The 25,250-nt window shown below is 60.6% G+C and overlaps 2 protein-coding genes across 11 annotated transcripts in view; both read right to left on the reverse strand.

Annotated features, from left to right (window-relative positions):
* Positions 1 to 260: 260 nt before the first annotated feature.
* SLC16A8 (solute carrier family 16 member 8) lies at positions 261 to 6,067 on the reverse strand. Of its 9 annotated transcripts, none has more exons than XM_037068376.1 (7): positions 5,848 to 6,067; positions 5,392 to 5,454; positions 4,968 to 5,023; positions 4,507 to 4,609; positions 3,660 to 3,803; positions 2,628 to 3,455; positions 261 to 866 (listed from the first exon to the last, which is right to left on the reverse strand). In XM_037068376.1, exons 4-7 carry the CDS (start codon positions 4,580 to 4,582, stop codon positions 550 to 552), a joined length of 1,365 nt encoding a protein of 454 aa, XP_036924271.1. In that variant the 5' UTR covers positions 4,583 to 4,609; positions 4,968 to 5,023; positions 5,392 to 5,454; positions 5,848 to 6,067; the 3' UTR covers positions 261 to 549. The 9 variants fall into 9 exon arrangements, with proteins under 9 accessions (XP_036924271.1, XP_036924263.1, XP_036924265.1 ...); XM_037068368.1 differs by having other exon boundaries at positions 4,507 to 4,731; XM_037068370.1 differs by having other exon boundaries at positions 4,507 to 4,731; positions 5,392 to 5,457.
* A 596-nt stretch (positions 6,068 to 6,663) lies between these two features.
* Positions 6,664 to 25,250, reverse strand: part of BAIAP2L2 (BAR/IMD domain containing adaptor protein 2 like 2) — a 28,205-nt gene continuing 9,618 nt past the window's right edge. Inside the window, exons 5-15 of one of the 2 annotated variants that reach the window (XM_037067862.1) lie at positions 19,356 to 19,427; positions 19,018 to 19,134; positions 18,097 to 18,243; positions 11,895 to 12,047; positions 11,153 to 11,291; positions 10,749 to 10,986; positions 8,717 to 8,763; positions 8,425 to 8,662; positions 8,048 to 8,243; positions 7,443 to 7,486; positions 6,664 to 7,153 (exon numbers count right to left, since the gene is read on the reverse strand). In XM_037067862.1, the coding sequence (XP_036923757.1) occupies positions 7,078 to 7,153; positions 7,443 to 7,486; positions 8,048 to 8,243; positions 8,425 to 8,662; positions 8,717 to 8,763; positions 10,749 to 10,986; positions 11,153 to 11,291; positions 11,895 to 12,047; positions 18,097 to 18,243; positions 19,018 to 19,134; positions 19,356 to 19,427 (1,467 nt within the window). In that variant the 3' untranslated portion in view covers positions 6,664 to 7,077. Of the gene's footprint in view, positions 7,154 to 7,442; positions 7,487 to 8,047; positions 8,244 to 8,424; positions 8,764 to 10,748; positions 10,987 to 11,152; positions 11,292 to 11,894; positions 12,048 to 18,096; positions 18,244 to 19,017; positions 19,135 to 19,355; positions 19,428 to 25,250 lie in introns of both variants that reach the window. The other variant, XM_037067861.1, reaches the window with a different exon arrangement.

A 25,250-nucleotide genomic window follows, 5' to 3' on the forward strand; every position in this document is an offset into this window, starting at 1 on the left:
ACTCCCCAGCATGGGAGCAGAGCCAGTGATGCAAGGCCAGGGTCCAACCACCCCATTCCTCACCCCAGACCCACGCTCTCAGGCAGGTTGAGTCCGTCCCTGCAGCTGAGAGAGGGCATGTGCAGCCAGCCTGGGAGCCCCTGCCCCCATCTCTGGCCCTCCCTCCCCCGGCACCTGCTGGCGCAGAGGGCCCTGGGAGGGCCTCTCAGGTTGCCGCCTACCCGTCCCCCTCCCCAGGTCGGAGGCACTGGAACAGAGCCTGTCTTTCAGCTGAGCTTTATGAACTTGAGCTTCACAGGGCTCAGATCCTGTCTGGGTGCAGCAGCTTCACTGGGGGTGAAGGGAGGAGGGAGCCCCCGGGGTGGGGGAGGACAGGGCCTGGCCATGGCCCGCTGGGCAGATGAGGGGGGGAGCTTCCCGCCCCCCGGCCCCCAGGGGTGACTGCCCTGAGCAGCCCCCGTTGTGCCAGACCCTCTGGAAGCAGCAGAGGTTCTAGGATGGGAAGCGCTGCTGCCGAAGTCACGGCCACCCCCCTTAGCCGCCCCCACGCTACCCAGACTTGGGCGCCGGCCCTGGCTCTGGTTCTGCCTCCACCTGGGGCTCCGAGGGCCCAGCCACGGGGCTCGGCACCTCTGGGGCCTCCACATCACTGGACTCCTGGGTGGGCGGGGGCTCAGAGTCTCCTTCGGCCTCAGCATCCTCATTGTCACTGGCCTCACCCTGGCTGCCTGGGCTGGGCGGTGAGTCCCGAGAGTGGCGCAGGCAACAGTTGGTGGCCACAGCCATGAAAACCCCGGCCAGGACCACCTCAGAGCCAGCCAGGTAGAAGATGATCTCGTAGTTCTTCAGCATGTCCACCAGGCGACCTGGGGTGGGAAAGGGGAGGTAAGGGCACGTGGGTGCCCCCCACCCACCCTGAAACCCCAGGTAAAGGGTGGCTCCTTAGACTCGGTGGTGCTTTTTGTTGAGACACTCACATGCCCCAGACTTTGTACCCCCTTCACAGAGACACAGTCCCACACAGGCTCTGCCATTTGAGACTTTAAAAATGTCACTTGACTTACCTGGACCTTGGTTTCTGAAGCACATGGGGCCTTTGGCCAGGCAGTACCTTACAGCTTACAGGACCCCTCTGCCCTCAGATTCACCCCCCCCAGCTGGGCTCTGAGTGTTGTCCAGTTGGGGTGGCACTGGGCTCACCCCCCTCCCCTGGGGACTCCAACCCTCACTCCATCTCATCTTTAGGGGCCATCTTCTCTCCCAGCCCCCAACTCCAGGCCTCCCCCTGCCCCTCCCTGAGGCCCAGACCCCACGGAGCTCATTAGCAGGGCCGGGGCAAGGTGTGTGGGGTTGTTACTCCTGTTTCCTCCTCCATCTTTTCTAAGTTTCCGTCCCACACTCTTCTCACTGTGACTCTCAGGAAAACCTTTTACAGTCATTGCAAATATTCTCTTCTGAAGTGAGGCTCCTTCAGGGCCCCCCTCTTGGGGGCATCCTTGGGGCTGTCCAGGCCGAGCCGGGCCCCTCGGCCTGCACCTCTGAGGCTGTGGGGACGTGCCCCTGAGCCCACTGAGCATCACGCCACCGGGCTTGTCTTCCTAGTCCCTGCCCCACCCACACTCAGCCCATGCGCCATCTTGGCCTATTTGATCCACCCCAGAAGGTACACAAGAAAATGAAACAGGGGTCCCTGAGCTTCTGGGGGTGGAGGACTGGTTTGTGGCCTTTGGTGGTGAGCTCGGAAGCCTCCCACACCAGGTTCAGGGGCTTTGTGGTTCCCTCTGAGTCAGGTGAGATGACCCAGCCAGGTGGGGGGCACTCAGCCAGCCCACCTGGAAGGGCTGTCCACCCACCGCATCCCAGGTGCAGGCCGGCTCCAGCAAAGGAGCTGCATGCCACAGCGGGCCTCGGCTCCCTCCTGCTGACAGGCAGGCCTCCCGCTGTTTCAGGGGTCACTGACAACCCAGGAGAACCCCAATGTCCCCACCCCATCTTTCCAGTCCTAGCTCTTGTGTAGGAGCACTGCACCCCCAAACACCTGCAGGAAGCCCTCCCTGACCACCCTCGTCAGGATGATTTCTTAAGAGGTGATGAGTGCAGCGTGCTTAGGGAAGAACCGAGTGCCCCTCCTTCCCCACTGAGCACACGGAACACCCACACGCTACTCCTGGCCCCAGGGCTGCCCTCCCAGGACACTGCTCCCGCCCCAGTCCCTGTTGGGAGCGGGGAGACTAAAGCACTCAGACGAGGGGTGGGCATTTAGCACTGGGCAGGGCTCCACTCTAATTCTGGAACTACAACTTGTGTTAGGCCTCCGTGCCTCAGTTTCCCCATCTGCAAAAGGAGAGTAAACATTTGCACTCGTGTCAGCTGCTGGAGATGACCCAGCGAGCCAGCAGCTGTCAATGTCGGGCTCTTCCTGGCGCTTTTTCTGTCTTTTCCATCCCCTCCCAGAGCTGGTGGAACGGGTTTGGAGGAGGGACTAACAGGCCATGTGAAGGGGAGTCCATTCTACCAGGCTGTCCTCCGCGGGGTCACCCCTGTAAGTTCCATTTTACAGGAAGGGGGCTTCTTTCGGGCGCGGGGGCACTCCACTACGCCAACCCCTCCTCCTGCGGGGCGCGCACCGGCAGAAGGGGGTCCGATGAGCACGGCCACGGCCTCGATGAGCAGCACCAGGCCCAGCGCGCTGGGGAAGCGGTGGGAGCCCACCGCGGCCATGAGCACCTCGAACTGCAGCGCGCCCACCATGCCGTAGGAGAGGCCGAATGCGACGCAGAAGGCCACAAGGGCGCCATAGGAGCGTGCGCGCGCGCTGCTCAGGTCCGTGATCCCGTTGGCCAGCAGGGCGAGGCTGAACAGGTAGGCGACGTGCGGTCGCAGACGCGCCAGGCCGGCGAGAGCGCCGCACGCCGGCCGTGCCACGATGTCTACGAAGCCCACGATGGAGAGTAGGAAAGCGGCGTCCGCGTCAGGCACGCCCGCGTCCTTGGCGTAGTTGACCAACAGGATGGCGGGCACAAAGAGCCCCAGCGCCATCAGGAACTTGGTGACCGCGTACACCGCGAAGGTGCGGTCGGCGCACACGGTCACGTCCAGCAGGCGTCGGCGAGTCTTGCCGCCAGGGGGCGCCGCGCTCAGCCTCAGCCCCTTTCGGTCCGCGTCCGCCTCCCCTGGAGCTTCGCACGCGCTGCCTCTGCGGAGCGGAGGGCCGGGCCCCGGCGGCGGCCGCATGACTGCGCCGCAAGCGCAGCAGTGCAGCAGGAGGCCGCCAAGCAGCAGGAAGCCGCCGCGCCAGCCGAAGCGCTCGAGCAGCTGCTGGCCGAGCGGCGAGAGTGCCGACAGGAACACAGGGCTGCCCGCCGCCGCCAGCCCGTTGGCTAGAGGCCGCCGCCGATCGAAGTAGAGCCCCAGCATGATGAGCGACGGCTGGAAGTTGAGGGCCAAGCCCAGGCCTGCGGGCGAGGCGGCGCCGTGCCAGGCTCCCCAGGGGGCCCCCACTTCATAGCAAGAGGGAGCGGACAAAGCCCCCAGGAACAGAGCAGAGGGACTTGGAGGACAGTTCCACGTGGGGAAACTGAGGACTGGAGTTCTAGCAGCAAGGACTCCCAACCCCCACCCACAGCCACGCAGGGGAGGAAGGCCGCGTGCGCCCTCACCTGTCAGCACGCCAGCTGTCAGGTATAGCTCCAGCAGGCGCGTGGCGAAGGATGCTAGGACCATGCCCGCTGAGGCCAACAGGCCACCCACCAGCATCACTGGGCGACAGCCAAAGCGGGTCACGAGGATGCTGGACACCGGGCCTGTGGGTGGGGCAGAGTCACCACTTGGGCTGCTCCGCTCTCCTGTCCGGGGACACTCCAGGTTCTGCACCTCCCAGCCCTGGAAGACGCTCAAAGGGATAAGGCCACTCCTGGTTCAGGGACCCGGAGGGCAGTGTTTGGTAGGGCCATACCGCTTGGCTGGGACAAACCAAGGAGACACTGTCCTGTGGGGACTCAGGGGGAGGAACCTGCCCTGGCCCAGAGCCCCCCTCCCCACCCCTTGTGAGGACACAGCACTCAAAGCAGAAGGCACAGGCCCCACTTCCCTTTGATCGTCACAGCCTGGGCCCCCCGCCCCGGCACCAGCTGCCTTGCGCCCCGGGCTCCCCCACTCCTCACTCCCACCCCACAGCTGCCTGGCCAGGTCAACTCTGGCACTGCCCCTGTTTCCACAGGTGACTCTCGTTGAGATCTCAGTTTCCCCACCTGTAACATAGGCAGGTGTGGGGTTTTGGCAGGAATGGTGGGATCCTAATGCTGGCCAGACTTGCAAGGGCAGCTACCTGTGTGCAGCTCTGGCTCTGGCCGCTGTCCCTTCCCTCTCTGGTGCCAGAATTTCCAAAGGAAGAAAGGGGGTTCCGTGCCCGTCCCATGAAGCCCTGTGGATGCCCTGGGCATCAGGCACCTCCTGGCCCCTAACCCCCCCACCGGAGTCCTGGGCTGCGGGGATCGCCGCGCTGACCGGTGCCGTAGAGCATGGCGAGCATGATGGAAGACACCCAAGCCGTGTCGCTGTAGCCGGCTCCGAAGTCGCGCATGAGCGCACGGAAGAAGACACTCACGGCCTTGGGGAAGCCGTAGGCGAAACCGGTGACCATGAAGCAGGCGCCCAGCACCACCCAGCCCCAGCCGCCATCCGGGGGGCCCGCGCCCCGCCGGGGGCCGCCAGCGCCCATCGCCAGTGTCTCTGCGGGAGGAAGAGGAGGCAAGAAAGGAGGGGCAAGGGTCTGGAACCCAGACAAGGAAGGGGGATAGAGACCCAGCCTGGGGAAACTGAGGCAAGGGCCTACCCACCCCCCCACCCCCGCCCCCAGGAGCCCTACTCAGGGAATGAAAACAGGAGGAGAAACAGGATCCGAACCTCACCCCCAAACCCCCCTGCTCCAGGGAAGGATGGGGGGGCGGTAACAGGATTGTTCCCACCTGAGTCTTGACTCTAGGAAGGCTTCCTCTGGGGGGCCCTCCTGGCTCTCCAGGTCCTAGTGGGTGCAGGAGAGGGGTGCTGGGTGCGCCCCGAGGTGTGGGCAGGAGCCACCAGTGCCCCCGGTGTGCGTGTTGAGGGTCTCTGGACAAAGAAGCAGGGGTGGGGGAGGGAGGACACAGGCACTCGCCAAAAATGGGGGGGTTATTTTCCTCCCGGCCTCGTGGTGTGTCCCTAATTTCTCCCAATGATCAGAAGTGACCAGCGTCATTAGAGTGTTATAGGGGAAATGAGAACATGTTTTTAACAGCATTGGCCTTGAGTTAGATGCCAAGGGAGCTGCGAGTTCCGATTCCTCCCAGCTCAGCTGTGGATTTGCTCTGTCGCTTGCAGGGCCCCCTCCCCTCGTGGAGCCTGTTTCCCCACCTGTAAGATGAGAGATTGATCAGGCCAGCAGGGAATCTTGGGGTGGGGTTGGAGGTCAGGCCCCTGCTGGACAGGAGGGGACTTTGAGGGGGCACCAGGACAGCGTCCTCTAAACTGCTAAGAGCCTCCCCAACCCCTACCCATGTGGAAAGCAGCTCCAGAGCTTCACGCTGCTGGGGCTCAGCCCGGGGGTTCACACCACAGCCCCGGTGCCCCCAGAGTGGACGAGGAGGGTGGGCCTCAGAGGCAAGGTGGGCCAGCCCATAGCTGGGCAGAACCCTCCCTCCCTCCCTCCTGAGCCCACTCTGGCCTGGGGTCTTGGCTTTGGGCAATGTCAAGGACCTGTGGGGGGGTCTGGGACCCCCTTCCCACAGGGCCAGTTCTGGCATTTCCTGCTGTTGTCCCCTCATTCTGGGACAAGAGGGTGATCCCTGGTGGCCCCCACTCCGCACTCACCAGAGCTGTCCCGTGGGTTTGGGTGCCCAGCCTCACATCCGAAGCCTGCAGGGAGGGGCTGGCCTACCTGCTGCCCTGCCCCTGAAGCCTCGCTGGTGAGGGTCGCAGGCGAAGACTCCTGGGCTTGCTTTTGGATCAACCACTGGCCTGGCTTTCACCCTGACTCACTTCCCTGGCCCGGGGCTTAGAGCAGGCCCCCACCCCCAGCCCCTGTAAGAGGCTTTTGCCTGGGAGGGGAGAAGGGACAGAGCAGAGACCAACCTTAGGGCCCTGGGGCTGCCCACGTAGGGCCCCTACGGATATGGGGCCTCCAGGGGACACACAGGGTCTTCCCCTGGGGGTCCCCCTGGTGCCAAGGGCAGAGCCCTGCCCTGGAGAGACCCCACAGTCCCTAATCACCTCAGGTCCTCGCCTGCCGCCCACCCCTGGCCACATTCCTGGGAAGGCCTCTGTGGCTTCCCCTTGGATAAGGCTAATCCGGGGGGGCCTGGGGCTGAGGGGCAGCGAGGGCCAGAACAAAGGGAGCTGTGTCCAGGCCACTGGAGGTGACTTACTGAGGGTCCTGGACCTGGGCCACTGCCACCCCTCCCCCTCCGGAGAGGGAACCACTCCCTGGGGGCTGGAGGTGGGGGGTGGAGGTGAGGGCTTTAGGGTGGACCTAAAGACTTGCTTGAAAGGAGGGTCGTGAGGGGCTAGAGCGAGTGAGGCCTCCCAGGCACCCACCAGGGACCTTCAGGAACTCCCGACCCGTTCTCCAGCGGGAGCGCTCCATCCCCACCCCACCCAGTCCCCCAAATCAGAGACCACCAGTTCCACTGCCATGTCCACTTGCTTTATTTCTCATTGTTTACAAAAGTCCAATGGGATGGGTATGGGGCAGAGGAGGAGAGTGTGAGGGACTCCACCCGCTGTGGTGGGGGGAGGGGAGAGGTGGGGGCATGAGGCAGGCCCCCAGGGAGAGTCCTGGGGCCCCTGGAGCAGGAGGGGAAGGAATGGCTCCGCCCCCCACTCCGCCCACTTTATTTGGAAGACCCCAGACCCTGTGTCAGGGCCCTGGGGCTGCTCAGGCCGGGGTCACAGACAAGGGAAGGGCGCTGCCCCGGTGTCAGGGCCCCAGCTTCTTGATCCGCTGCTGCTGCCGTTGCTGCCGCCACCACCACCACCTCCGCCAGCTCTGGGCAGCCCCTGGGCAGGGGCGGGGCGACCTCACACCCCGTGGAGGAAGGCACCTCAGCGGATGAGGGGTGCAGAGCGGTCATTGGTGACAGTGGGCCGCAGCTTGACGGTGGCAAAGGGGTTTGTGCCCCTGTGGAGGGAGGTCAAGCAGAGGGCCCAGGTCTCCAGCTGGCCGTGGGTCCGGGCAAGGCAGCTGGACCCCCAAGCCAGATGTCTGCCCTGCCTGCTGTTCAGTCATGTCACCTCCGCTCACCTCTGCCCCCGAGGAGTTACCTCCCTCCACTGAGCCCAGCCCCTGGCCCTAGGCGCTCTTCCTGCCCAGTCCCCCCCACCCCCCGCCTGGTCCCCTCCCCACTGGGTCCCCTCCCCACCGGGTCCCCTCCCCACCGGGTCCAGCTCCAGGACTCTCCAGGACTCACCGAGGGAAGAGCTCTGGCGGTTGCTGCTCCCAGGACATGAGTTTCTGCGGTGGGGAGTGGGGGAGGGCCAAGTTTGGGGGGGAACAAGCAAGCTCCTGCCCCTCCCGCCCCCTCTCCTAGTGGGGCAGAGGACTGAACTGGAGGTCCCTGCGGTGCCAGGCTCCTGGGAAGTGGGGCCCTGGCATCCTGAAGCCCAGACTTTCATGAGTTTCAGACTGGAAGCTTCTGGGCCAGCCAGGGCCCCCAGGACAAGGCTGGGGGGCCCCCATGGGGAGGTGCTCTTTGTGTCCCTCTCAATCCCACCCCCCCAGCCCAGGCTCAATCCCAGGCCCCTGGTTGGGCATTCCCTCAGGAAGCAGGGAGCACAGGCCCCTCTCAGGGCTCCCAGCAGGACCGCTGGGGCTCTAGTTTTTGAGGCAAACACGACCCCCACCCACCACCCGAGGCAGAGACCCACCCACCCTGCCCTGCACAGCTGAGCAGACTGTGGTGGGTGCAGGGCCCCTGCCAGGCACAGCGGCAAAGCGGAGAGGGTTACCTGGTCTCCAGTCTCCCTGCCCACTGGCCGACCCCAGGGCTGAGGCAACCCAGGGGAGAGGGCTCACCTTGATGTCGCTGGCCACCCCCATGCTGCCCATGCTACTGCGGCGGCTGCCTGGCAAGGGTGTGGGTGCGGGGCTGGGGGCGCGGCTCGGGGTCCGGGAGCGGGGCCGGCCGTCCCAGCCCTCTGAGGGTGCCGTGGGGCTGCCTGGCCGGTCCAGGAGGTCGTCCATACTGTGGCTGCCCCGGAGGGGGTAGGACCTGGTCCAGAGAACAGAGGCGGAAGGAGTCAGCCGGTCTGCACCGGGGTGATGGGGCACCCTTTCTCCAGCAGCCAATGGGGGTGGGGCCCACTCAGGACTGCCACTCACAGATGCCCCCCAGGTCAGGGGACCACCCCCACTGGAGTCCCCACCCCTGCCCCAACTCTACCACCCGGTACCTGGAAGGTAGCTCATTCACGGGGCTCACGGGGTTCATGGAGGTCACCGGGTTCAAGGCACTCATGGGGTTCATGGAGGTCACAGGGTTCAAGGCATTCATGGGGTTCAAGGCGTTCATGGGGTTCATGGAGGTCACCGGGTTCAAGGCGTTCATGGGGTTCATGGAGGTCACCGGGTTCAAGGCATTCATGGGGTTCATGGAGGTCACAGGGTTCAAGGCATTCATGGGGTTCATGGAGGTCACAGGGTTCAAGGCATTCATGGGGTTCAAGGCATTCATGGGGTTCAAGGGCACCTCCTCCAATGGCTTCACATAGGCCTCAGGGAACCAGCCGCTCCTGTGGGGTGGAAGCAGAGGGTCCCTCAGCGAGAAGCCCACCAGCAGTGGCCCCACACCACGTATAAGGGGAGCGGGGTCTCCAGGGCTTTGCCGAGAGGGACTCTTAATCCCTTGAAGGCGGCCTTCTCAGTGTCCAAGACTGCCAGTCCAGCCTCATGTCCCACCAGAGGCTGGGGCCCCTGAAGAGGAGGGACTGGAGGCCTGAGGAGGAAATCGATGTGTCCCAGATCTGGGGCCACCACTGCAGCCCCGGCTCACTAGGCACCCGCCCAGTGGGGGGCCCCGAAAGCCAGACCCAGTCCTGTGGCTCCCTAGAGGCTCCCAACCTGGCAGGAAGACAGACCCACAGACATTCCTACAAGGGTGACATCGAAGGGCAGGGGGACAGAGGGAGAGGCTCGGAGCCTGGGAGCCTGACTCCCAAGCCAGTGCGATTCCCCTCTCAACCCAGCTGCTGCCCCTGGTCCAAGGGACCCGGAGACCCTGCTTCCTGGGCCTCTGTCTGGCTGGAAGCGGATCACCACAGCTGCAAGCGGCCGGGTTGAGGGAGAGGCAATACGATCCGAGTCCCCGCGGCTTCTCAGGCTCCAGAGAACCCGCCAGATGCGGGCAGAACTGGGCGAACATCCTCCAAAAAGCCGCCAACTCCGACGCCAGGGCCCAGTCACAGTGCCCTCACGTGGAGGGGACGGGAGCTACTCCGACCCCAGCCGAGGAAATGAGACCACAGCAGCACTGCCGACTTCGTTTCCACCGAGACATGCCGCCCATGCTAAGACTTGTCATCGCAAGTTTCCCTAACCTATGAGCCATGGGAGAGATGACGAAGTCCCAGGAGTGTGGTCGGAGAGCCGGGGGCTAGATTTCACTTATCCGGGTCCCCAGGAAGTTTGGAACACTCCTGTTGGGGGTGGCACCCTGCTGTCCTCTGCAAAGCAGGGGTTTCTGCCATTCCTGTGCTGAGCCGTCTGTGCCACCCCGGCCCCCGCCAACCCATCCTTCCATTCCTAGTCCGTGTAGTTCCTGCCACCCACTCAGCTATCTACACACCTCTGTGCCTTACTGTATCATCTTGTCCACGCCACCATGCGACCGTCCATCCAGCCATCCGTGATCCACGTGGGCAACCACCCGCGGCCCTACCGCCCCACTGTGTACCCACTAACCTATCCATCGCCACCTGCCCACTGCCGGCCCCCACATCTGTACCGATGTCCCCAACCACCCATTATGACCCCACCTATCCACTCACCTGCCCATCCACTCGCACAAGCGTGCACCCCTCCCCACAAGACCACCCCTGTCCTCCTGTCTGCCATCCCCAGCCCACATGGCTCCCTCACGCACAGGGACTCTGCCCTCTGTGCATCGTTCATTCACAGCCCTGCTCCTCTCCTTCACTCCTTCTCCACTAGCAAGAGTGGGAGTGGGCCCCACCAGTGTCTCCTGGCCACGAAGCCCTGTGGGGGCAGGGGAGGGCACCGCCTGGCTCCGGTAGACTCCCACCTCCCTCTGCTCTCCTCCCCGCAGACTTGCTGGGGACCACAGTGCGCTCTCCATCCCCGCCTCCACTCGCAGTGTCAGAAACAGATCAGTTTAGGTTCTTCAAGGGTTTCCACCGCGCAGGGCTGTGGGGAGAGCCCGCAAGGTCCCAGCGCTGCCTCCGCGTGGCCTGGGGCAGCCTGCCTGTCCCTCCATCGGGGCTTGGCTCTGGCTGACTCCCCTGGGGCAGGGCCGGGTGCATGGCGGGTACGCAAGTAACAAGGTTTCCCACTCCCTGTTCCGTACCACCCGCCCTGAGCTTGGCGAGGCGGCGCTTCCTACTCGCACTGAGTAGATGAGGGACATGAGTCGGCAGTGGGAGGGAGAAAGGGGAGAGATGGCCGGGGCTGCGGGGGAAGCAGAAGATGCCTCACTGGGGCTGGAGTTCAGGCCTGCAGGTCCTCCTTCCAGCCCGCCCTGCGCCTCCCGGCTCGCACTCACGTGGATGAGCCCTCCAGCTTGCCATAGAGCCAGCCGTTCTGGGCCTCCGGCACCAGCACCTCCACGACGTCTCCGGCCGAGAAGCGCAGCAGCGTGTGGTTGGCGCCCTCCGAGTGGGAGACGAGGGCGCGGACTCTCCGGGTGCCCCCGCCGCCGCTGCCCCCGCCGCTCGCCCCGCCTGGGCGCTCGCCGAAAGAGTTGGAGCGCGAGCGCTGGGCGCCGCTGGTGTAGAGCGAGGCTGCGGAATTGGGAAAACGCCGCTGCATGTGGGTGGGAAGTCCTCCCGCGTGTCTACCCTCATTACCTCCCGCCGTAGCGCAACCTCTGGTCCTGTTCTCAGTCCTCGGGCCCCCATCCAGTGTCCCCGGCCCTCCCTCTGAGCTCCGGTCGCCAGGGCCACTCACAGGCAGATGGCGTCCTGGGCAGGGACCGGCGGTCTGGCTCCAGCTGGGACGCGGTCCTCGCCTCGGTGGGCTCGGGGCCGTAGGAGCCGGAGCCGTGCCGGCTGCGGGGGGAGCTGAACTCTCCCAGAGGCCTCTGGGGCTGCGAGGGGAGACGGGCAGGGGAGGGTGGGGCGGGGAGGGGAGGGGCCGAGCGCCCTAGTCCAGCCCCCACCCCCAGTCCCAGAAGTCGGCGTAGGGGTTCACTGGCCTGCGACCACCGAACCACCAGGGGGGCGCAGAGGCCGCGCCGGGGCGGTAGGGCCAGCTAGGGGGCGCTGCGTAGAGCGGCACCCTGGGGGGATGGAGGCTCCGGACAGAGGGCCTCAGGCCCCAGGGCCCCACAGAGGGTGCTGGGGACAGCGGGGGCACGAATGGTGGCGGGGGCACGAATGGTGGCGGGGGCGCAAGTGGCGGCTCAAAGAGCGGCGGGGGCACAAGTGGCGGCGCGANAGGGGTTCACTGGCCTGCGACCACCGAACCACCAGGGGGGCGCAGAGGCCGCGCCGGGGCGGTAGGGCCAGCTAGGGGGCGCTGCGTAGAGCGGCACCCTGGGGGGATGGAGGCTCCGGACAGAGGGCCTCAGGCCCCAGGGCCCCACAGAGGGTGCTGGGGACAGCGGGGGCACGAATGGTGGCGGGGGCACGAATGGCGGCGGGGGCGCAAGTGGCGGCGCGAATAGCGGCGGGGGCGCCCAAGGCCTCACCATGTCCAGGCGGGTGGGTGTCAGGCGGCCTGAGGGGTAGGGCGGCCCCAGCACTGGGCCCAGCAGGCCTGGTGAGTGGGCGCGCGACGGGCTGCGGCTGGCCTCCGACTGCTCCTTCCACAGCAGCACGCGGTTCTGGAGCAGTCCCCGGGCCTGGTGAGGCAAGAACGCAGAGGTCGCCCAGATCTGAGCAGCCCCCAGATTCTGGGACTCAACAGTGGCCCCTAGCCCTGGGGATTCGGGCCCTGCAAGCCGAGGAAAGAGATTTTCTAGCTGTTAGGAGCTAGGAAGATGGTGGTGTCCCTTGGGACTCGTCCACCCGTAGCCCACACCCTTTTTGTCAAAGGCCACTCGGTTCCTGAGGCGCTCCCTCTGCCCCCTTCCTGTGTCCTTTGGGCACTCTCCCACTGCCCCCACACAGGGGCACTCCACAAACCGCAGCCCCTCAGGCTACTCCATCATCCTGGCTGCAGTGATGGACTCAGGAGGCACTTACCCAAAACTGTGACCAAAGAATCCAACCCTAGTACTTACCCTGGAACAATCTGGAAAAATACATTCTTTCACCTCATGGGGTTTGCTAAATAGACAGTGTGAAGCCAACACAGGAAATACAACTAAGCAACAGACAATGGCAAATTTCTGATGACATCTTGTGTGCTCCTGGATCCCACCAGTCCTGAAACCCTTGAACTGCCCAGCAACTAAAATACTAAGCACCTTCACTGTTTAAGGCAGTTGGAGTAGTGTTCTAAAGAGACCGTTCAAATACACTTTTCCCAGTGCATCCCTGTAGTCTACATAAGCACCCCCTTTCTAGTATCCCCAATACCCTGGCCTCTGACTCTGCTTAAAGGCCTTCAAGGACGCAAACTCAGCAGCTGACCATACCAACTTGGGGTGGGAGGGCTTTAAGTGTCAGACCTGCGGTGTATGTTAATGGTGGTTTTAAGTTTCTGCAGCCCTCCCTGGGCTTAGGTAATTCCTAGGGACAGTAAACACTTGCCCCTGGATGTGTCTGTTGTATGCAACCAACCAATCCAAACCTGCGTCCCCTCCCCTTCCTCTGACTCGCAGGTCAAGCCAGCCGGTCCTGGCCTGGCCCTGTGTCAGCCCTGGAGCACAGAGCCCACCTAGGTCATGCAAACTGGCTACCCGGAATCTGCTTCAACGTGCCCGCCCTGCTTTGCTCCTTCCATGAAAACCGGGATGGGTGCCTGGGACACAACGTCCCTCACTCCTCTGGCCCTGGCGCTCCCCTGTGTGGGCCTGCAGAACTGTGATCGGCAATACCACTTTTTCCAATGGTATGATCTGTGTCGCCCCTCACTCAGTCACTTCCGTCCACTAACTCCCAGGTACAATCAAAACGCTGCTCTCCAGTTAGAAAGGTCTCTCCTTTTCCCCAGACATCCCCTGCCCCCAAGGCCAAGCTCAAGACTGCCACCTTAGGAATAATGAAAGCTGCCCTCAGTTGAGTGTCCACCCCATGCCGGGCCCAGCTAAAGGCTTCCCTACCTTGCCCAGCCCTCAGAGCAGCCCTGGGAGGCAGAAGGTGCGGAGGGCCGCAGTGGCCCCTGACCACTGAGGTCCCACACCTGGGCACAGAGTGTGGCCCGCCCCGGGCTGTCCCCGGAGGCTGCCTGTGCCTGCCCCTCAGTGATTGCCCCCTTCTCCCTCCCAGGCTGGCTGCCCCAAACCTCACTGTGATCTTGGGCAGCAAAAAAGGCTCCAAGCGTCACAGGTGTGACTAGTCAGGGTGGTCACCAGGGTCGCTCTCTCTGCTGCCCCACGTAAATGATGAGCAAAACACCCACAACGAATGTCGTCCGAGAATTTGTTTCAGGGACAGCGAGTAAAGTGAGGCCAGTAGGTTCCTCACACCATATTTTAAAAGGGATTTTTTTTTTTGGTGTGGGTTCCGGGAGGGATGGCCACAGCACCGAGTCCCGCCTGGACAGCGCTCCGCCTCACGGGCTTTCCTCAGCCCTACCCCCGGGGCAGCGCCGGTCGGTGCCTGGGGAGGAGCCCTGTCCCAACGGATGTTCACAGCCGCAGAGGAGACCACGGGAGAATTTTAACAGCATGTGTAGGGTGGAAAAGCCTTTCTAATCATGATGTGATCCCCATAAACTAAAAAGAAAAGACTGATCAGTTTGACTAAGTAAAAATATATGTTTTTAGCTCTGTGATTCAGTAGATTGAGCTCCAGCCTGCAGAAGGAAAGGTCATCTGTTTGATTCCCAGTCCGGGCACACGCCTGGGTGGCAGGCCAGGTCCCCAGTAGGGGGCGCGTGAGAGGCAACCACACACTGATGTTTCTCTCTTTCTCCCTCCCCCTCTCTCTGAAAACAAATAAAGAAAATCTTTAAATATATATATATAGATATATATATATATGTCTATATATATATTTAAATGTGGCAAAAACCAACAATAAACAAAGTCAAATGGTAAATGCTAAACTAGAAAAAATATTTGCAACTCGTTACCCAGGAAGGGTTAATTTCAGTAACATACATAGAGCTCCTACGAATTAATGGGGAAAACGGAGGGAAAGATGCTGACGAGGAGCTGAAAGGGGAGCAGCCAGTGGCTCTGAAACGTGAAGACAGGTCGGCCCCGCGTGGGAGACCAGCAAACAATGCGCTGAGGTGCTGCGCCCGCCCTTCTGGTTGGCAGAGAGCAGAAAGTTAGCCCACGCTGCTGTCAAGGGGGCCGCCCCCTCCCCCACTGCTGGCAGAAGTGGGAACCAGTACAGCCGAGGCCTAGTGGACTCATAAATCCCACTCGGTAGGGATTTGTCCTGGGGCTGCAGTCCGAGTGAGAGCCCAGAGATGCTGCGGGGGAGGGAGGCAGGCCCGGACCAGATCTGGGCAGAGCCAGGGCGGGTGACTGCCGACCTGAGAAGAAGGCTGCTGCCTTCCTCGGCCAGGAGTTACAGTTCTTTAAATCTTGTTCTAAAGCCTGTGCATTCTGCTACAGTACCAGAGCATTTATATAAATATTATTGACAGTTATCTTACGAGTTAGAGGTCATATGTCTTAAGCCCAGGGGGTCGGACACCGAGGGGCCTGTTCCTGCCCCTCGAGGAAGTCAGGCTCATTCAGCCCATGCGCCACCCACCCCCTCCCAGGTCACCCATCGGGGCAGCTAGCCCGGCAGCTGCCTTCTTCTTCACGTGGGCGGTTCGCTGTCAGGACACAGGCGGAAAGGAATTTCCTTCCGAAGAAGATGCACGTGCAGACAGGAGGCCTGTGAGGATTGCTCAGCATCGCCAATCACCAGGGAAATGCAGGTCAAACCCATGATGATACAGCACAGCCACCAGGGCGGCTACATTCAGAGAGAGGCAGGAACAAGTACCAGTGGGGAGGTGGCAACGCTGGGGAATGCAGGGGCAAAGTCCCTGATCCGAGAGCGGATGGTGTCCCAATGTCCCTGGCCCTCCTCCTGCACATCCCATCGGCGGCCTCTCTCGAGGGGTCAACAGCTAGGCCAGGAAGGCAGGCAGGTGAGTCTACCGCCAGAGGGGAGACTGTGAGATGTGGCCCCTGTGGGACCTTTACAGAAAAAGGGTGGGACACAGCCTTGAGCACTGCTGGCTGGCAGAGCCCAGGCAAGGACTGGGACTTGGGGTCCAAGTGGGGTAGCCCTCAGGGACACATGGACACATGGATGGGACAACACCCGGTGTCCCTCCTGAGTGTGACCTGGGAGGGGCTGCTGGCCTTCCAGCGTTCCGGGTCCACAGGCTGGGCTGCTGCTGGCCCATGAGGCACCGTTTTGTAATTTAGAGACAGGTGCCCCCTCTGCAAGGACAGAGCCTGGTAGGCACGCATTTGGTGAGTCACGGCCTCTTTATGCAAAAAAGTAAAAACAGAAAATGAAAACAAGGTGCCCTTTCTCCAAGCACACAGTCTGCAGTGCATGTTCGGCTGGAGAGCAGAGCACAGCCCACGCTCTCAGCCAGGCAAGGAGCGCAGCCCGCACAACCTGCCCTAGCAGCCTGCCTGCCGTGGGTCTCCACCCCCGGGGCTGTGTGAGAGCGGGCACACCGGGAAGACCTGGGGCCTTTGCAGCCACTGCCTGAGCCCATGCTGTTCACCTCCCCCGGAGTGGGAGTGGGACCACAAGGGGGCAGGGGAAAGAAGCAGGGCGGCTAGGGGACCTGGTTGGGGAGGAGGGCCCAGCAGACCACACAGGCAGCTGAAGGAAGGGGTGACGGGCTTACCGAGAACTTGGTACGAGCACTTGCTGCGTAAGAAAGACCTTCTTACCCAGACAGAGCAGGACTGTGAGACGTAAAATTGGGCAGAGGAAACAGAAGAGAGGAGAGTCCTGTGGAGAACGGGGTCAGTGGTCTGACACAGCGAGGGGACAAACATCTCAACACACGGAGCAAGGACAAGGTGAGGGGAAAGGTCATCGGTGCGGAGGCCCAAACGATGGGAAATGCAGAAGGAAGGAAAGGGATGATGGCAGAGAGACAACACTAATTAAAGAAATGAAAGAGGCCCTGGCTGGTGTGACTCAGTGGACTGAGTGCTGGCCTGCGAACCAAAGGGATGCTGGTTCAATTCCCAGCCGGGCACAAGCCTGGGTTGCTGGCCAGATGCCCAGTAGGGAGTGCGCAAGAGGCAACCGCACCTCTATCCCTCTTTCTCCCTCCCTTCCCCTCTCTAAATAAAGAAGTAAGTAAGTGAATAAATAAAGTCTTTTAAAATTTTTAAAAAGAAAAGAAAGAAACGGGAGAGAAAACAGCTCCGCTGACCTGAAGGAAGACCTGAGCCTGCAGACTGAAAGGCTCACCTGGTGCCCGGACAAGTTCCCAAGAAACCAGCGCCCAGAGAGAGACAGCCAGGCACTCAACAGGGAGGAGGCCGGCGACACCCGGCACCAGAAACAAGAGCGCATTTCGGACCCGAGGGAAAAGGCGAATCCATAGAAAATGCTGCTGAAAGTGCTCTCGCTGCACCAGTTAATCAAGACAGAAACCTCAGGACAGTGGGAGGTGAAGAGGGGTGATGGGAGCGGTGAGTGGGGTACCTGGTCCCCTGCGTGGGGGAGTGTTGGGCAGGGCACGAGCTGGGCGACAAGCGTAACCCGAGTGAAGCTCCTCGCAAGAGCAAGGCTGTGCTGCAAAGAGGGAACCGGGGAGCCAGGGGGCCTGGAATTCGGGGCCCTGAAGGTTCCTGGCAAACGGAGAGGTGGGGCGTGGGGATCTTGGGAGGAGCCTTCCCCAAGGCCTCCTCTGGGGATACCAAGAGGGGCGGGACAGCCCTCCGGTGTCGGCTCACGGCTCACGGTCTCATGAAGTGCGGAGCAATGGGCCAGCAGTGGTGGGAGGGTCAGCATGGTTTGGAAAAGATAATAAATACCTGTGATTACGAGGGTCGCAAAGCAAGGCCATGACAAGTAACAGAACAGGCGACTTTCCACACGAGTAAGGGGAAGGTGCAGTAACACAACCAGACTGACCAAAAGAGGAACGGGAGGCAGTCAGCCAACAGGAGTAGACAGGCGTCTCGGCTGCTCCGTTACACGGAACAGGCCGAGGTCCTCCACCGGAGGACAGATGTCAGAGTCGAAAACACGAGCGGAGCTGCACTTCAGTGACAGAAACACACCTCAGACAAAGACAAGGCCAGAGGGAGGGGAGGGCACACTGACCCGGACGAGTGAACCGAAAGCCTCAGACTGCGTCACCAGGGGCGGGGCGTGCCCGTGTGGTGCCATCTGCGGGCAGGTCTAAGGCCGTAAACCCAACGACGCCGCGCGGCACGGCGCGGAACACAGAAAGCAAACCCCACGGGAAAGACAGTGGGACGCGGAGAAACCCGACCGGCCCAGCAAACAGAACAGCACGCCCCGAGAGGATCTAAATTACAGGAAAAATGAACCAACAATAACTGAGTGAACCGATGACTCAATGAATTTCTGAATGGTGAGGGCACACAAGCAAGAATGGACAAGTGCACAAGTTAGTGACTGAACGTGAGAATAAACAAAATCATGAGTGAATAAATAATGACCATCTGATGATATAAATAAGCACAGAAATGAATAAACCAAGAAATAGATGGAATGTAAGTAAATAGGAAGGAAGAAGGAAGAGGAGGGAAGCAGGGAAATCCCTGGTAGGCTCCCACACCACACGCTCAGCCCCAGGGGCTCCCCCGCCGCCCCACCCCTGCTCACCCGACCGAAAAACTGCAGGAAGGTGTTGGAGAGCAGCAGGTGCTTCTCAGCCAGGAACCGGTAGCGCCGCCTCTCTTCCAGCTCAGCCGCCCGCTGGCTCTCGGACACGAAGGCCTGCATCTGCGCGTGCAGCCGGTTTACGCTCTCCTGGGAACAGGGGGTCTGGCTGGAGGCAGGGCGTGGGCCGCAGCCTTCCCTTGCTTCCTGACCTAGCCACCTCCTCCTGGAGGCCTCCCCAGAACACCTAGGCTGTCCTGGCTCCCAGGCCTGCCGTCTCATGGGCAGCTTCATCCTCATGAGCTTGGCTGTGTCCCCCGCCAGGCAGGACTGGTGGTGTGCGAGCCATCCCTTTGTCCCCAGCACCCAGCTCCGGGCCCAGCCCAGAGGTGGGACCCAGGGAGGTTGGTTTAATGAAAGTGCAAATGAGTTGCTTTATAACACTACCCCCTGCCCACACTTGGGAGGGAAGGTTCTGAAAAGAGACTTGGGCTTACTGAAGCAGCCAGAAGAGAAGAGAGGGAGGGACACGGAGGTCTCAGAGACAGAGGCCAGGGATGGGAGAGGGATGGGAGACGGATGGGCGGGAGGGAGGAGGGCTGAGACCAGTGGGCAGGATGGCACAGCCTGGGCTGCAGGGCGGGGGAGGATGTTGGGACTGCGGGAGGGCCCCTCCCTTTGCTACCAGGTTCAGGAGCACATGACTGAGGGTCTCCTGTTCGCCCAGTGAAGTGGGGAAGCAAGAGAGGTGCTAGGGTTTTGGAGGGGGCCTGGGGCGCCTGGGGAGGGCTGGGAGTGACAGGGAAGGAGCCCTGCTCGGTGTCCCTGAGATCAGTGACTCCCACCCTCCAGGTGCTGGCTGCAGGAGCTCAGGGGGTGCCGGAGGGCCCCTCCCCAAGGCCTGTCACGTCCCTGCCCTCGCACCTTCATCTCCCGCACGTTCTTGTCCCTCTTCCGCTCCATGCGCCACAGCTCGGACATGCACTTCTCCAAATTGGCAGCTCGGTGGCGGTACTCGATCTCGTAGTGCTGGCGGCTGTCCTTGGGTGGGGCAGGAAGAGGAGGGAACCCCCACGTCAGAAGCTGGAGATACCTGGCCCATGGGTTAGAGCGACAGACAGGAGCAGGGGGGCTCAGCCAGGCACGTGTCCATAACCTGGGGCCGGCCAGTGCCCAGTGTTGACCTCTATGTGCCAGTGTCAAACAGGAAGAGGTGGCCTGCCTATGACGGGTGGGGGGCCCGGTGGGGTGGCCAGACTCACTTTGATGAACTGCATGTCCAGCTTGGTGTTCTTCTCCATGTGCTGCAGCAGGTCTCCATGGAATGTCTGCACCTGCAGGGAGCGCAGGGCAGGGGTGATCAGGGCGGCCCTTCTCAGACCCAGCATCCCTTGCACTGCCCATGTGAATACAGTGCCCACCATATGCTAATGCACCAGGGACCTGCCCAATCACCAGAGAAACAAGCAAAATAAGAGCACCTGGTTGAAGGAAAGATTAAACGGTTAACCATGCAAAGCAGTGCAGAACCTCACTTGAGACACCCTCAGTGACTGTGCCAGTGGCCTCTGGTTCTCACACTCAGTCTCTGTGCTTTGGTGATGCCACTCTGTGCCCAGATTCCCGCCATCCTCAAGCACCCACCGGCCCGGCCTCCCCAGGCTGGGTCCTTGCTCAGTTGTCTGGTTTCTAGAGTGTGCACACGTGTGCTCACTGTCCACCCCTCAGGCCACAGGGCAGGATTTTCTACTGGGCCCCTGCTCGGCCCCTTTGTATGAGCCCTGAGTGCGGTGATCATGAGCCCAGTCTGACCCATCTCTGTGTCCCTGGAACCGTGGGCAGGGCTGGGCCCACAAAAGAGTTCCAAACTGTGGGGGCATTAGCTCTGGGGCAGCATGTTCCCATGGCAGGTGGGGGGGGTACCATCTGGGGGACCAGGACGCCGGGGAAGGCCACTGAGCTCAGTCTTAGGGGAGCCAGGTCCTGGTTCTGGCTGTGTCTCCGATTTGCTTTGTGACTTTGGACAAATTGCTGCCCCTCTTTGGGCCTCAGTTTCCCCATCTGTAAGTGAAGTCTTGGCGAGATGCCCTCTAAGGTCCAGCCTTATGAACCTGATGAGCTTTGACTCCATGGGCCTCGGTGGTCACCTGGGCAGCTTCATCCCATTCCCTGTGTGCCCCCATTGGCATTCCCTGGGTCACTCTGCATTGTAAGTCCTTCCAGCTGCCCTCTGCCCGTGAGTTCAGGTTGCACAGGGAGCATCTCTCACCCCACTGCCACGTCCACCTCTGGGGACCCTCCACCTCTGCTCGGGCCCTACCCCAGCCGGGGGTCCCCACGCTGTCCTCTGGGAGCTCTGCCCTGGAGGCTCAGGCATCGCCCAGGAAAGGAGTGCTGGTGATCCCGCAGATGCAGAGAGAACTAGTACGTGTAGTTTTTTTCCCAACAATTGTTTCTGAAGCCTTGTAACTGCTGGTCTCTCAGGGAGCTTGAGTGTGGTCTCCCCAGGACTGGCCATGCCTCCCAGCAAGGAGAAGCCCCACCCCCCAGGGCCAGCCTCCCACTGAAGACACAGTTCGACTTCTGCCTGAACACAGAACGTGGGCTCCTTCCAAACTGTCCGACAGAAACAACGAGGCACCTGGGAGCCACAGGGCTGGCGCAGGCCATCAAAGCCTAGGCACATCAGTCACCTGAGCACAAATACAGAGGGTGGCTGGTGCCTGGAGGGACAGAGCCGAACCACTCTGGAGGACACAGAGAACGTCTAAAGGACACAAAGTCAACTGCATGGATGTGCCCGCAACGCCTGCATTACTGTGGAGCTGGCCTGCTGAGATGAGGAGGGGGAAGTGGGGCTGTCACGAAGGTGGGCAGGGCAGGCAGGGGTGACAGCTGGCCCAGCTGCGGGCCCTGGGAGGCCCAGCTGCAGGAGGCTTTGCCAGCGACCCTAGACTACTGGCAGCCGACCAGCTGAGTGCTTCCCCCAACCCCGTTCCTCTGTCTGCCTCCTCCTAGTCCTCTTGCCGGGAAAGACTACTGTTGAGCTAGCTGCCTTCCCTTAGGGACGTCACTCTGACTTCCGGTCCTGTCTGACCTTCGACCCACCATGGAACTGCGCGTTACAGCAGGGCAGCGGGATTCCAACGCTCCCCACTGCCACAGCCCGGCTGCGACTGCAGACAGGGAGCGGATGCAGACCCAGGCGGCCCCAATGGGGCGGGCCCAGGCACCTCTGAGTTCATGGAAAGTCCTCAGCAGGCTCCTAAGAAGTTGGGCATTAAGGGGACGACGCTGGAAGTGGACTCTGAGCTCCTGCTGTGGAGGGACTGTCAATAATTAGCAGGTGGCTTCTGGAATAAGGAAGTCACGAGCCCCAGGGCAGGCTGAGGAAGGCCCTGCAGGTCAGGACAAACCCACCCTCCCTGGCTCCGCCTCCCGGCGCACACTTCACTTAGCTTGTCCTCTAAGCCCTTTGTGCAGAAGCTGAGGGCAGTTCCACGGGTGAAAACAGGCACTGCACGCCCTACACTGTATGTGTGGAGTTACCCCAGCAACTCCAAAATGCCTTCCGCCGTCCCTACAGGAAATCCCCCTGAACGAGCTGCCTCTGTGCGCCAACCCCGACCCCTCTTCTCGTTAGGTCTTGGGTTGCCCCACTCAGGCTATGCCCCACTGTGCCAACAGACACGCTACCGTCCCAATCACGGAGGCTCCACGTGGCTAAGTCCGTTCTCGAGACTCGCCGCCTGTCGCCATCCCCGGACACGGCGACCATCAAGCCCCCTTCCCTCAGCCAGCCCAGCACCGTCCCCCAGTGTTCCTCGTACCCCCCACCCTCTGGCTGCATCTTCTCCGTCCTTTGCTGATGCCCCCTCACCTCCCTGTCTGAGCTGACCCAGAGCTTAGGCCCTGGGCCTCCCCCCTGAGCTCTCCACCTTCCCTCTGGCGTACTCACGACTCCCACACGTGGCCCCAGGCCTCGCCTGGCCCCCACACTCAGCCTCTCCAATCTCACAGCCGAGGATTCCACTCTCCACCTGGTTTTCTGGTCACCATCTCATACTCATCGTGTCCAACACTGACCTCTGACCTCCCCTCTACCCACCGCACGGCTCCACATCCAGGTTTCCCACCTCGGCTAATGGCAACTCCACCTTTCTAGGTGGTCAGATTAAAACCCTGGGGTTACCCGGACTTTCCTCTTTCTTTTGCAACAGACATCCGATCCATCAAAGTCTTCCTGGTTCCACAGGCGGTCTGCTCTCTTCTCACCAGCAGCCCCCCTGCAGCCCCTTTGCCAAGCCCCCCACGCCTGCCAGGCTACTCGCAGCTGCCTCGAGCTTGTCCTCTGCTGCTATCTGATTCTCAGCACAGAAGCCACAGCGACCCCTCTGAAGAGCAGGCCGGACAACGCACAAGTGAGAAGTGACGTTTTACAACGCCGCTTACAGATGGCTTCAGAAACACCGGGCACCTGAAAATAAATCTGCCGAAAGATACGTGAGACTGCTACACGGAACTTGAGGAAACACTGCTGTGAAAAATAAACAAACGGGGAGGTGTGCCGTGTTCAGGGGTCAGAAGACTTGCTACTGTTGAGATGACCACTGCTCACAGACTGATACAATCCCTCTGAAAATCCCAGCAGGCGTTTCGAGAAATTAACAAGCTGTCTAACTTATACGGAAAACGCAAAGGATCTTGAATGGACTGGGCAATCTGAAAGAGAAGAACAAAATTCTTAGACTACTTGACTGCAAGACTTACTATAAAGTTACAGTAATTAACAGTGTGGTATTGGCAATGGATAGACAAAGAAATCGATGGAGCAAGGTAGAGAGTTCACAAACAGACCTACACACATGAGACAAATCGGTTTTTGACCGAGACGCCAAATCCAGGGAACAGGGGAAGGGAAGTCTTTCTAAAGGTTCTGGAGCAGCTGAAGGCCTGTACGGGGAGAGCAACCCCTGACCCTCCTCACGTCACACACAAAAGTAAATCTGTGCTGGATCCTAGAAATGTGGGTAAAGGCCAGGGTACAGAGCTTCTGCAAGAAAACCTGGGAAAACATCTCTGTAGTGGGGGTAGGCGAAAATTTCTTGGGTAGGAGACAAGCCCAAACCATTTTTTAAGAAAACTGCCAAATTGGGCTTCATAGAAATTTTAACATATCACCGTCGACAATAGTAACCTGACAAAAAGATTAAACAAACACCTCATGAAAAAGCTATACCAGCGTCCAGTAAGACCACTAAAAGCCATCAGTGATCAGGACACGCAAAACACAACACAGTGGGTGAAGCCTACCACCAGCACCCGTGAGAACTGCTGGAACAGATGGACCAGCAGTGGCGAACGTGGGCAAGGACACAGTAGGGCGACAGGGCCCTCAGGCCCTGCGCACAGAGGAGGGCCAGGCCTTCGGAGAGCTCTCCGGTGGTTTCTCACCAAGCTGAACATGCGTCGGCCGCTGACCCACGGTTGCCACTCCCAGGCACTCGCCGCACAGAAACGAAGCTGTGCACCCACAAAAGACTTGTACGAGAATGTCCACAGCGGGCCTGTTTCTCACAACCCCGACGGGAGGAGCCCCATGGCCGCGACAGAGAAGTGGGCAGACGAGCGGCAGCCTATTCACACAGTGGCACGTGCAGCGGATGTACACCACACAGCGCTGCACACGCGACACCGCACGTTGCACGTGCAGGCACAGTGCTGAGCGAGTGCGGCAGGACGCAGGGAAATGCGTACCGTGCAAATTCGCTCCCGCCACGTTCTACAACAGGCTAGACCCGTCTCTAGAGACAGAAACGAGACCGTGGCATCTCAGGTGAAAAAGGACAGAAAAGGGCGCCAGGGAACTCTCCGGGCTGACTGAGAAGTTGTCTGGGTGGCCGCATGGCGTGAGCACCAGGTCAAAACTTACCAAAATCAACACGAAGGAACGGGGCGTTTTATTGTACAAAAACTTTCCCTTTATAAAAACTAATTTCACGGGGACTTCCGCCAAGATGGAGGCATAGGTGGAAACACTGTGCCTTCTCCCACAACCAAGTTTGAATACAACAAAGGTTTGGAGAACAAAGACACAACCAAAGGACAGAAAATTGAATTATACGGAAGTCCGACAACAACGAACCGTTCAACAGGGACGATAAGAGGGGCGGAGCCAGCAGCGGAGCAGGGTCGGGCAGGACAGATCCCCCAACCTAGGCGCGCAAATGGCCCGGACCCAGTCAAGGTGTGGGGCAGACTGACCACAGTCGCACATTCACGCACAGTGAGACGGACCACGCAGGCCCCAGCGGGCGAGGGCTGACGGCAATGGCGCACTCGCCTGCAGTGGGACGAAAGGTGTGGGCCCGGTGACCGTGGCAGCTGCCGCACCTGTGGGGGCCGCGGTGGGAGATGGCAGACGGGACACCATTGCTCCTCTTTGACCCCGCCCCCACATACAGTGTCACAACCCAGCGACTTAGTTGCCCTGCTCTGGTGAACACCTAGGGCTCCGATCCTGCTCCTGCTACATAACAGGCATGAACAGCCCAAAAGATGGCGCAAGAAGAACTCAAAGTCCCAGAGCCCATAACTCTCAGCGACCGAGAAATTGCCAGCCTCTCAGAAGCACAATTCAAGACACTGTTTATCAGGATGCTAACAGAACTGGTTGATTATAGTCACAAATTAGAGGAACATATGAAGGCTAAACTAATTGAAATGAAGGGAGATGCACAGGAATCCAATAGTGATGGAAAGGAAACTGGGACTCAAATCAATGGAATGGACCAGAAGGAAGAACGAAACATCCCACAAGAAAGGAATGAAGAAATGAGAATTCAAAAAAATGAGGAGAGGCTTAGGAACCTCCAGGACATCTTGAAACGTTCCAACATCTGCATTATAGGGGTACCAGAAGGGGGAAAGAAACAGCCACGAGTGGAAAACGTATTTGAACAAATAATAAAGGAGAGCTTCCCCAGTCTGGCAAAGGAAATAGACTTCCAGGAAATCCAGGAAGCCCAGAGAGTCCCAAAGAACTTAGACCCAAGAAGGAACACACCAAGGCACATCATAATTACATTAGCCAAGATGAAAATGAAGGAGAGAATCCTAGAAGCAGCAAGAGATAAGGGGACAGTCACCTACAAAGG

This window comes from Sturnira hondurensis, unplaced genomic scaffold (genome assembly GCF_014824575.4).
Source record: "Sturnira hondurensis isolate 20B ecotype Veracruz unplaced genomic scaffold, ASM1482457v3 Scaffold0017436, whole genome shotgun sequence".
Classification (NCBI taxonomy): Eukaryota; Metazoa; Chordata; class Mammalia; order Chiroptera; family Phyllostomidae; genus Sturnira; species Sturnira hondurensis.